Below are 13290 nucleotides of genomic sequence, written 5' to 3' on the forward strand. Positions count from 1 at the left end.
AAAAAAAAAAAAAAAAAAAAAAAAAAAAAAAAAAAAAAGGAAAAAGTGTGAGATAGCTTAGAAGTTGACTTCTATAAACACCCCCACAAAAGTTGAAGGTGGGGTTCATTCTGAAATATCCATATCAGCAGATGCAATGAAGTCATATGAGGGTTCACATCACCCCAGAGAGCACTCATAAAGATGACACCAGACGGCAACCCATGCTTCTCATAGACAGACTGTAAATGGCAATCAGGCAAGGGCTTTGCCTCCTTGGTCATGACTTTTCTCTGCATGATTTCGAGCTTGGCTGCAGAGGTAATGCTGATGATTTCTCAGCAGAATTCCTAAACCAAGCCATTCCTGGGAAAGGCAAATCTCGGGTGCTGATCTTAGTCTCCAGGAATCTGTTCAACCACAATAAAACCTACCATTAAAAAATTTTCAGAATACATTACCTTTGATTGTTTGGACATCTAGTTTCCATCAGTATCTCTTTCTGTAATATCAGCATCAAAGAGAAAACAAATGGAGGAAGAAAAAGAAAGCTTACATGGGGATGAGGAAGAAGGGAGACAGAGAAATCAGCATACAATCAATCTGGTGCTATTACATGGGTCCTAGTCTAGTACCAGAAATAAACCTACTTCTGAATTTACTATTAATGTGTAACATTGCCTTTTTTGCTTAAAGGATTTCGAGTTAGATTTTCTTTTACTTGGAGCTAAAAGAATCCCAGCAAAACACTGGGAAATTCAACTCTTAACTTTGTCTCTATTTCTGGGATTAAGTGCTTCAATTTTAGAAATGAACCCAAGGAGAGAAAACAAGGTAGAAGGTGGAAGCCCACACAAGAATGGGCTTCCCCAATGAGGGCAAAAACAACAACTGTCTCCCTTCACCCACCTTCTGCTCTGCATGACAAGACTCATCTACCGGGTTTTATCATCCATAGGACTTCATGTGATAGTTCATGACCTGTGACCTTGAAAGACAGGTATGTGAAAATGCATGTGGCTAGAGATCTTGTTGGACTTTTATTTTCCATCAGGGTTAACCACAAATGACTGGAGAAAAGACGGCAGCAATAATCATCAGAAGAATTAACTCCTAATGGCAGGAGGCTGGCACCAGCCCAGAGACAGCGGAACTCACCACCCCTTCTAGTGTCTACCCACTGGAGGTGGTGTCACAAGTCTTCCAGACATATGGATTTCTAGTGAGCCATTTGTCTGTAAAAACAATTATGGTTTCAAATGCATTTGACCACCTTTGAAAGAGAAGCTCTGATCAAAGAACAGAAGACAAAGACTGAGGTAATTTTCCAGGGAGCAGTCTTGGATGGAATATCTAAGAAACCTGTCTTCTCCTGAGGGATTCCCACAGATTTGCTCGAATACCTGAGCTCCGCCTCATCCCAAGAAGCTCTTATCATCCTCTTCTAAGGACTTGCTTGGCTCTCAGTACTCTATTCATATTATTATAGTGCAAAAGGGAACCCAGAATTCAAAGACTAATTGCCATTTGAAGGAGAGATTGTCTATTCAAAATAGAACCCAGGGAACTAGCACTGGAAATGTACAATGAATCCATCTGGCTTTATGAATTTATGAGGTACCATATGAATGAGAGGCACCTTGCACAGATTAATGTTTTTATTACCCCATCTCATCCCCAAAGACCAATCTTAATTCTCTTAAATCTCAGGATGATTTTTAGGTAACAAGGAAAGTGCAGAAAAATTACATTTGGTAATCTCACTATGGTGGTGTTTGGATCTATCAATGTTCCAGTGTGTTTTTGTATGAACCTTTGCTCAGACAAATTCAATGAAATCAAAGCTCTCCCACAACTTCAGTGACAATTGAAATAGTGATAGCCCCAAGAGGAGTGAATAATGCCCATTTCAGTCATCTCCTATAGGTCTTAGACATGCAATGAGAAGGGTGTATGCATGGGTTGGTTTTGGTGGGGAGATAACCTCCTTATCCTTTAGCATGCTGGTGTAAAGAATGTGCCTTCAGCAAGTTGCCTCAGCAAGTAAAGCCACCAGGCCTAAAGGCAGAGTTCATTCACCAGGACCCACGTGATGAAAGGAGAGAACTGATGCCTGCAAGTTGTCCTCTGGCCTTTATGTGAGTAGGTCCACAGGCATTCACATTCATGATACGTAGATAGATAGATAGATAGATAGATAGATAGATAGACAGATAGTAGGTAGGTAGATGATAGATAGATAGATAGATAGATAGATAGATAGTAGCAGACATACATACATACAAACATACATACATACATACATACATACATACATACATACATACATACATACTATAAAAATGAATGAATTTTAGTTTGGAGCTCAGAGCAAGCTCACAGACTAAAACGTACTTTTGACTAGCCCTTTTTACTTATGTCTAGGGCTTATCTATTGTCCTTCTAAGGGTGACTAATCCATACTTAGATTTAAGACAGGCCCTATAAAGGTCAGGATAGGCCATAGATAACCTGGCCCCAAAAGGACTAGAAGTAGATATTTCTCAGCTTCACTTTCCGTCCCATTGGAATTTCAAGGAGCCTTCACAGATACAGAATGGACAAGCCAGTCAAAGCTGAGAGGGCTTAATGTTTTAGAAGAAAAGAATTGTTTGACTTTATTGCATCAGGGAAGGAACTCAGAGTCATAAGTAAGAGAGAAATATCCTAGGAAGGAGAATGGACAAAGCCTTTCTCTTTAGCTCCTGAGTGAAGGACAAAATCCTGCAATAGCCCATAAGCTTTGAAGAACCAAGGTGTGACTGAGAAGCTATAGAGGAATAACGAGTTGACCACAGTAAGTGGTGTTCAAGGGCCTGGAAGGCACTTTCTTGGTGTTGTCATTGAAGTAGTAAAGAAAAGGAAGGGGAAGGGAAGTGATAACTTCCCTTTATCTATAAGGAACATCCTGTGAAACTTGAAGAGACTTGCTTTGACATGCACTGAGACCCCTATTCAGGACATCACACTGCAAAATGCTAAGCAGTTCAAAGATTAATTACCGTTGGATGGGCAGAACACTTATCCTGGAATAAATAGGTTCTGAAAGTCCAGGTTAACAAAGCCAGTATAGGTAGAAAAACAGTAACATTTAAAAAAACTGGAAAAGAATGTTGACATCCTAAGATGCATCTTCTCTTTATTGTATCAAGTCTGTCTCACGTGTCTAAATAGTGACTTTTCTGGGGAGCTCATAGAACCCCAAGAGTCCATCTTATGTGTAAGACAAGATATTGATTTTTTTTCCTGAAAGGCATAGGAGAGTACATTGCAAACAGATTCAAAGGTGCACAGCTGATATTGTTAAATGTAAACATAGAATCTGAAGTGTGGTCCATATATATCTGCTTCTCACAGATAGCATCCCCAAATCCAAAGAGGTGAGTCAGTGTGCTCCATTCACAAAGGCAGTAAGGAATTAGAAACAATCTTCAAACTCAATCTTTCACCCAACCCCCATCAAAATACCTTTGGACAGTCTTAGGACTCTGCATGCACTCTCTCCACCAATTAACAATACCCAAACAACATGCACTGGCCCTCCTTCTAACGTGCATGAAAAGCAGGACCCCCCTCTTATACCAAAGTTACACTTTCATCTCTGTTCAACATCAACATCACACAAGACTTGCTCACATGCTCCTGAAACAAACTTCCAAGGGCCATTCCCATTCCTGAGAAGAACACAATATGAATAAGCAGATGGATGCTGCTCTGTCTTCATGCACAATCAACAACAACGTGGACACCACCCTAACATGTCTGCTAGTAGCTCCTGACTCAGCCATGCACACTAGAACATACCACAGGCTAGTCTAGGAAGTCCCACTGGTATTTCAATACCTTACTTCATGCTTACTGATACCCAAAGATGGCTACTGAGACTGATGATAAAAGTGGAGGTTTCCGACTTTGGTCAATCTGGGTTTCAGTTCTGGCTCCACCCTTCTTTATTTTTGCATTTAAATGTCAGTATGCTTATCCCAAAATGGGGCTGTGGTAACCTCTTTGTGGGAGAAGTGTGAAGTAAATGAGAAAGTTTACTCAAAACCCCTAGCACAGTGCCCCCCCTAGAGCAGATGCTCATCAAATGCAAGTTACCTTTCCTACTTCCATACTTGGTATTCCAGAAGGAAGAAAGAGAGGTCTTAAGATATCCTAAATGGTAACGTAAACCACGAATTAAGAGACCCTCTACAAAGTTGCTCCTAAGATGAATGAATCAGCCTTATTCACCTTTTGATGTCCTCTTTAGTGATGTTTCTAGCACATGAAAGCTGGGCTAACTACCAGGCAAAGCTTGCTTTGACAGTGCGTGGTCACTAAATATTCTTGCTATCTAAAGTTTATATTCATTTCTTCAATTGGATTTAGACATTTTTAGCTCTGACTTGCTTCAGAAAATCTAGCCAAGCTACAAAAGTCATTCATGGAGAATGTAAAATATGCACTATCATTTTAAAACAACTGAATTGCTTTGACATCCTACCTAAAGCTGCACATGTACGCATGTGCTGATGTACACACACATACCACTATCACTATCATCTCCACTACCAACACCACACACTGCTCTGTCTACTCTCTTTCTTAGTTTTCTTCCGAGGACCTGCCATGTTAACTTGTGCAATATCCTATTTTTTCTCTGATTTCCCTCATTATCAGCAGAGATTTCTTTTTCCTATTTTATTCATGATTGTCCTAATGTACTTGAGAAGGGTACAATGCATGCTATTCATTCCTGTTTAAGAATTAATAGCTTTTTCTTTTCACTCTAGCAGAGACCAGATAATCAAGTACATATGATCAATTTATAATAAATAACTGCTCCAATGAGTTAATATCTTTGATCAATTTGGTACTTTAGTAAAACTTGTCAACTCCTGAAGCCAGTGGTTGAACCCTACTGTAACTGAACCCTACTGTAACTGAACCCTACTGTAACTGAACCCTACTGTAACTGAAAACATGTGGCATTTTAAAAGCAAGAGTAGAGGATGAGCTCTTGCAACCATTCTGCCTGCAGATGTCACATAGCGCAAGGCTGGAAATTTAAAAAAAAAAAAAACTTGAACCTAAGTGTAGCAGTGTCAAGGAGAAGCCTGTGAAACTGAGGCTCTAGGAGAACCTGAGAGACTGCGCTTAATTTACCTCCCAAACCAAATCAGGAGGGAACTGAATGAAATCTTCAAAGTACTTCCATGCACCTGCCGATGAGACTGCAGCATTGGCAGAGGATCACATATAAGAAAACCAAAGCTTCTCCATTCGACCTCACACTCAGTCAGTGTTTGAACACAACATTTGGCCTAGAGATAAAGTTTCTCAGGGTAATAAACAAGGATTCTGTTAGATTTTTAAAGGATGGTAAATTTTGTGATTCTGGGGATTCTTCTAGAGACAGAACAGAAAGAATACCTACAAAAAAGTAATGGCTAATGGATGTAGTCTGTTAACCAAGACAGGACCGATGGACACTTTACTGGATCTGAAGTATTTCCATCTCCTCCTAAAGGGGGGAGATAGAAATCACCCCCAAATATACACAATGCCTTACTTACTCTGGCCCTTTAGTAACTATCTTGAACATCAATATCTTTTTAGATCAGGATTCATCTGAGATCAAGTGCACAATTTCTGTTCTCCAACCCATCAGTCTATCTGTTTATGGTATTCTCAGATACCTCAAGGGAACTTCTTATAGAGCATCATACAACCAAAGTGTATACAAGACTCAAGGCCACACTTCCTAAAATGCAAAAAGGCAGCCAAACCACCATTCATGCAGAGCCTCCAGCCTCCACCAACACATAGGCCTGGACAGAATTGCTGACAGCCACCTAAATCAGGTTATGCACCTACTTTTAGCAGATCATGGCCCCATACCCCCACCATGCTGCATCCCCATGAGACAATACAAGCACACCAAAAGCTTTGGCAGGGAACCTCCATGGAAATTAACTGATGTCCCCATAAAGGGGAAGACAGTCAAGACAAAGTTGCCAGCAGCCTCCCATACATGGAAGTTCCTCTCCAAAGCCTGCAAGCTGTCAATGTGTGGACAACCCTGTCCATCCCCTGGCCCCAGAAATGAAATCTGGACTCACTGTGGAAGCTGCTGATGCTGCTAGCCTCTGCTGTTGCCACGACACGCTGAATGGGCCCATCTGGCATGGCCCTTCCTGACAGTGAATGAGGGAGAGAGCAGGAAAGAAGAGGAGAGAGAAGAAAAGGGATGAGGGAAAAGAGAGGAAAAAGGATGGATGGGGAGAGAAGGGGAGCAGGCCTGTCTTTAATGAAATAGATGTCTCTCTTGAGCATAGCCTCCAGTGTCCTGTCTTACACTCCGAGATAGACTCCTGACTGTCTGCCTACACTCAGGAGACCAATCAAGAATGATTCATGCACAACCTAAATGCCACACCACCATAGCCCTGTTCATAGTCCATACCACTCAGCTGTCTGCCTCTGACCAGCAAAGCTCAACAGGCTTTCCACCTATGGGTCAATTCTTCTTTCCGCAGGATTCGCACCCCAGCCACTACCACTCTAGAAGGAAGTGCATTTTATCTAATATTATTAACCCCTTAGGTAAAAAAAAATTAATTTTCTCCAAAGCTCCTGAAGGAGTATTTATTCTTCTTGTATTAGCAGAAAATTCATGAATTCACTAGTATTCCTAGGGTCTGAGAATCCTTTTTTTTTTTCCTGCTTTTCCTATTTGGAAAGTAGGTGTGTAAGTCAGATAGCTGGACATCATGTGTATTGGTGTCATCTGCATGGACACTGGCACCCTCCATCTCCTCCCACTGTCAACAGAATCTGTATTTGAATTCTTCGTCATCTCCTGGAAAGTCCCATTTCCCTTGATATCTTTCTCTAAAATGTAGAGGACTTGACTAAGCTAAGCTATTTCTAAGGAAAGATTTACAGTAATATAGCATTGACCTTTCTTAAGCACCTCTGGGGTCAAGAACTCTTTAAAAAGAGCAAGAGATATACACAGCCTGATTCTCTATGGAGCCAGAGGCAAAGGAACGCCATGGGGATGAAGCTATTTGGTGGAGCATGTTTATGAAGTAGCAAGTCAGAGCATACAAATTTATAAGGTAAGGCTGAGAAACCCATCCTGTGGAGACAATGAAATCAATTTGGTGGGTTTTGATGACATTGTTGGATAGACAGCACTAAATAACAAAGAGAATGAAGAAAAAGATGGACAGATGGGACAGTTTGGTAGAGAAGGCATTATGCGCTGAATCTTGTTCCCCATACAAATTTAATATATTGGAATGCTAACTCCCACTTCTCTAGATTATGTCCATAGCATATATAAGAGCTTTATAGGTCATTATGTTGAGAACTAATCTATGCCTGATGTCTTTAAAGGAATGGCAATCTGGACATAGAGACTTATACAGGGAAGGTCTTGTGAAGACATAGGAAGGTAACCATCTACAAGGCAAGGGGGCAGGCCTGAGAAAGAGTCAAAACTGCCTGTGCCTTGATATGAAACTCTAGCCTCCAACCTTGAAGAAAATAAGTTCTGTTATCAAAGCTCTGTGAGGTGTGGCACTTTGTTTACACAGTCTTCTCCAGCAACTATGGAGAACATTGAACATCTGTGAAGAGAAGTATAACTGTCATGTGAATCAGTATTCAAGCTGCCTGGGTTGGATGGAATTACAGGGCTCCTGTGGCAGTCAGGAAGAACAGACAGCTATCTTGGAGAAATGAAGATTCACTCAAGGATCTTGAATGAGCAGGGGTGGGAGGGTGAATAAGGATGAGGATCAGAATGGTTGGACTAACTGGGGTGGGTTCCTGAACAGAGCAAGTGACCTTGAGATGCTGTGAAGTTAGACATAGCAAGAACGTGGCAAAGATATGTTCAGATAAGATTCCCCTTAAAGGACCTCCATACATATGAGAGCTTCCATACATGCTAACACGCTACTCCACAGCACTGAGGAGGTGGTACTGTGGCTGTGGTGTGTTTATTTCCATAAATCAAAGCTTTAATCTCCAATGAACCCTCTAGAGGAAGCTTATAGATGTCTTACTCACAGAAAAAAGAGACAGAGGCATGAAAGCAAAGCAGGATTCTAACCATGCAAATCTGTTGGCTCTCAACTAACTACTTCAGAACTTTGAATAAAAAGAAACACACAAACCCATGAAAGAGGCAAAGGACTGCCAAAAGGGGGGGAAACATCAAAAAGTAAGACATCACTCAGGCATTACATGGAAATATGATGCTGAGTTGGTGTGGGGAGTAGGGAATGGGCCAGAAATGGGGCTGTTATTAACAGTGACATTTATTAGACAGTTAATAAAGGATTACCCTTGAGGAAATACATTCAAATATGGGCATTATGAGATAAGTATTGACCCTCCAATGTCATAATCAGAGAGGTTGTAAGATCAGAAACTCCCCAAATGAAAAATAAAGGACAAAAACTACTTATTCAGGTACTAGCAAAGACAAATGGAAGTTGGTAGGGAACGAAAGGTTAAACAAAATTTTTCTTTAATGTAAAAACAATGGCAAATTCTTAGAGTAGAATGAGGGACAACAGTTTTGAGCAGAATAAGGATTAGTTACAGAGAGGACTGAGGTAGAGCAGGGTCAGAGGATGCATGATTTGGGAGAAAATGTAGAGCTATGAATTTTAACATATGGACAGGATAGATTTACTCTAATATGTCTCAGCATCACAGAAATACACACTTGACAGTTTCCTGCTCATGCATAACAAGTCCTTACATTACAATGCTTCATCTCAGGAATTTCTATTGCAGAGATGTTCTTAGTATTTTGGACCTAGAAGAAGGTAAAACTCTGCAGTCACCAAATGCAACCTCATATCCAATGCATGAGTGCCCTTGTGGTACTTTGAAAATGCACGTGTGTGGATTTTCTAGAAAATCTGTGGGGAGAAAGAGTCTACTGCCTTACAACCCAGAATCTCCTGTTTTCACATAAGGCCTACGGAACTGAGCTTCACCATCCTCAAGTCTGAAATACCTCTAGAGTTTGCTAATCCTACCTACACTGTTGCTTTCTTTTTTAAAAATGAGGCAGTAGTTGAGCATCAGTGGGAAAGGATGTGCTTAGTCCTGCTGGGACTAGATGTCCCAGTGTAGGGCAATACCCAAGGGGAGATTCTCCTTCTTTGAGGAGAATAAGAGGGGTAATGGAGGGAGGGATTCATAAGGGTGCGACTGGGAGAAGAGGTTGGAGGGGGGCTGAGATCAGAATGTAAAGTGGACAGAAAAAATAAATTATTGAAGAAAAAGGAAACATTCATCACACCGAAATAAGAAAGGACCACCTCCTCAGAGCATCTGTTTATTGAAGTCTAGCCTTGTGCTCATTCATCATCGAGATCAGTCACTAATAAGTACGTTTATCTGTCTTCTGCTGTATTTTATTTAATGAACATTTATAAAATGTCATGCCATATATATATATATATATATATATATATCTCAAATGTTAGACATAAGGATTAAAAATTTGATGAAATAAGGCATTGCCATTGAAGTCATCTCAAGCTATGATGATCAATTTTTTTTGTCAGGCACTCTTAAGTATGTATTTTCATAATGAACAGACACTAAAATAATCCCTTCCTACAAAACACTTATGGATATTAGGACAGCATTCCCTAAATGTGATCATTACCTACTTTACTACTGGCATCTTTAACTTTTCATTGAGTTTCATTCAATTTGTATTACCATCTTCAGACCCCACTTGAATCGATTCTCTTGCTGTTGCTTATTCAACAAGTAGAGTGGAAACCATAAGCCTCCTAAATTAAGGTCTCCTTGTTAGCTACTGTAACCATCTCTGAGTCACACCAAATGTTTGTCTTTTTTTACTTGAAATACCTTTGCCACAAAACTCTATTAGAATAAATACCACTTAGAATTGGGTTAATATATAACTATACTTCTACCTTGGAATTTTAGCTTATCTCATGGGGACCACACACTATTAGTATGGTCTTTTAAAAATTATAAGTATAGCTAACCTCCTATCTCTTTAAAGCAAACATTTATATGAAACAGAACAACCAACCTGATGATTACCAATTAATCCCTGAGTCTCAGTTTACATGTTTGTGAAACGTAAAGTGGGATACTCCTAACAGCCAGTGAACAAAATATACTAAAATGGAAATCAGAGATGAATCTCAAACCTCCAAGAAAGAAGGGCAATATTTTTATCATGATTCTGCTCCTAATAATTAAATATATGCACTTGCCAATTCATCTCCCCTCTCTTCCTCCCACTTTTCCCCCTTTCTTCCAGTGTCCTTGTCAACTCATCTATCAAGGTTTGACAAGATGACTTCTAACTTAATTCCAAGTCAGGATTCCACAGGTTTGACATTAAGGATCACTTGCTCAAATTTCAGCAAGAATTTATCAAAGATTTTTATATAAATAATTATGTAGAAAGTGGTTCATGTATGTAGGAAAACAACTCAATCTAATGACAACACCCAAAGATTATTGACAAATTGATCTTCTGGGGATAAGCATTCTAGTACAGAACCCAAGGCTTTGACCTCTCAATTTTACTAAACAACAACAACAAAAATAATTCCCTAATATAGTGCTGGCACCCTGGTACATGTTGGCATAGAATTGGTAGAGAGACATGTGACTGAAGTACTAAAACCTTGGCAGGATGGTCTGGAACAGGATATTAAGTCTACCCAGAAACAAATTATTTTTGCCGTATGAATGTACTAATCTACAAACAACTACTTAACTGAAGATAATTTAGGACACTAAGGTATTAGTTTCATCTAAAGATTTGAACAAATAAACTAAGTGAAGTCCAGTCATGAAGATCCATCTGGTAAACTCTATGTCCTGTACATGTTCTTTCAGCACAGGAACACTCAGTAAGCTCATAACCCATGCTGCATTGGAGTCCCTCCACTTGTGAGAAGCTATGGCTAGTGTATGCATTAAAGAGTAGAGAAAAATCCCTGAATTGAAAGCACAGACTGGAATAATGCATGCCAATCCTGAGAACAACAGGACACAGATGCCACCAATCCCTTTTCTAAATCCATGGTAAATATCACTACGTGCCTTTTCCCCACCCTCGATACAGTCCGTCACATTGCTCAGAGAAATCATTACCAGTCCTGCAGAGCTGCTACCTGAGATACGCTTGCCACACTTGGAGCATATATTACATGGCCTTGAGGGAATTAAATTTACAAACAACCAAGAAGCTCATATACTTCAAGTATGGTGTCTGTTCATTTTCACAGAAAACACTAGAGGGTGGAGTAATAAACTAACTCCCAATTATTGGAAACTAAATAAAACCTAGTTTGATTCTGTAGGCTTAGCATAGATAAAAATATTTGATTCTCCTCTATATAATCTTATTTCTCACGTAGACTGTCTTACTAAATGTGAATGCTTTGGTCATATGGATATATATATATATATATATATATATATATATATATATATAATTTACATTAGCTGAATCTAATCTCATGTACATTTTAATTATTGTGACATATTCATTCAGTCTTGTTCACTCAAAAGCAAATGCTTGAGTTACTAGTGGGGAACATGAATGTAACAACTGATTTTTCTTTAAGACACCAGTGCATCTTCCAGATATACATTCCGAGACTCCACAGACTGACCATTGGCACATACCTGTCAAGCAGAGACCCCTGAAGTCTAATTAAATAATACTTAAGGCAGTAGTAACAGTATTAGAGATGTGGTATTACGTAATCAATAAAAGTAAGCATTTTATTAAGCACTTGTGTGAAAACCTCTGAATGCTACAAGTTCCTTTGTTTTCAAAGGAATATTCTCAGAGATATATAGCATAGAGTGACTCAAGAACATGTATATATATATATATATATATATATATACATACATATATATATATACACACATATACATATGTAACTGTTTCTGAAAAGCTCAAAGTTTCATTTGCAAATAGCTCTTAGTTGAAGCCAACAATTATTTCACAATGGGGAAGCTCCTTACTGACTGATATGCTTCCTCTTTCTCCTGGGCCTTCCAGAAGACAAACTTGAGCATATATATATCTGATGATTGATCCACTAGAAAGAAATGACTGGATACAAAGAATTAAAATCCAACCTGATTGTAGAGCCTGAAGCAAGTCAACCCGTGGAGAGGATGTAGACAAGGTGTCATGGTGGTTATGAGAGTAAGAGATCTACTGCTCATCCCTGCTCAACACATTCACTAATCCTGTGCCACTGTTTATCAGGGTATCAGCACTGCCTTTAGGTAGGATCTTCAGTGGGAGCATTGGAATAAAAGCAATTATACCCAACCAACACAGTACAAAGGACATTCATATCTATGACCTCAGGTTGCCCATGAAAAGAAGCAGACGTGATCATCACAAATGGGAAGGGAAAAGAAGGTGAGACCTCAGTCAGCTTCAGTTCATTTCCCAAGATACCAGAGCACATACCCTTCAAATACTCAAGAAAGAGATTGTCAGTAAATGAAGCCTGGAGAATGAAGCTCTGTTTGTGAAAAGGTTCCATTTGCAAATAGTACTTGCTTGAAGCCAGCAATTTCAAAATGTGCAAGCCCCTCACTGACTGATATGCTCCCCCTTTCTCCTTGGTCTTGCAGTAGACTAACTTGAACTAGAGGGACCTGGCATGGTGCATAGCTTTGTTTTCTGTCTCTCTGAGTTCTCTTAAGTAGACTCTTCTATCCTTTAATTTCAGGATCCAGCACCAAAGACTTATCATAGGAAATACTTTGGCATGTAACTTATTTAAAATTTCTTATATATAATTTCTCCCTTATTCACTTACATGGGATGATAATAACCATCTATTGAGTGCCTAATAGGTACCAGGCAATTTGCATATATTATCTTATTTAATCCACACAAAAGAAGAAATTGTTCTCCCTCATACTCCTTTTTTTCTTTCTTTTTCAGATAAGGGATCTGAGGCTTAGAGAATTTAAGTATGTTTCCTGAGGTTGAATAACTAAGCAGAAGCTTGAAGATTCAAATGAATACAGCCTGACTTAGAATATAGTGGGTACTCAGCTCACCTTTCCTTAAGAAACAAACCACCCTTCTTCCAGCTTTGTCCTATATGGTAGGCTAACTCTCAGGATATAGGGGAGTGGGAGGGGAGGACAAAGTTGCTATATTGAGCAGATCCCCAGATCTCCTCCTCCTCCTCCTCCTCCTCCTCCTCCTCCTCCTCC

General features: G+C 39.6%; 1 protein-coding gene across 4 annotated transcripts in view; it reads right to left on the reverse strand.

Annotated features, from left to right (window-relative positions):
* The window catches only part of Ntrk3 (neurotrophic receptor tyrosine kinase 3), a 377280-nt gene that overhangs the window by 40105 nt on the left and 323885 nt on the right, over positions 1-13290 (reverse strand). The window contains exon 16 of one of the 4 annotated variants that reach the window (XM_028754777.1): positions 6126-6200. The exons of the other annotated variants lie outside the window; for them this stretch is intronic. Within the exon in view, the coding sequence (XP_028610610.1) occupies positions 6126-6200 (75 nt within the window). The remainder of the gene's footprint in view (positions 1-6125; positions 6201-13290) is intronic. 4 annotated transcript variants of the gene reach the window in all.

Source organism: Grammomys surdaster, unplaced genomic scaffold (assembly GCF_004785775.1).
Source record: "Grammomys surdaster isolate TR1022 unplaced genomic scaffold, NIH_TR_1.0 126036, whole genome shotgun sequence".
In the NCBI taxonomy this organism is placed as follows: domain Eukaryota; kingdom Metazoa; phylum Chordata; class Mammalia; order Rodentia; family Muridae; genus Grammomys; species Grammomys surdaster.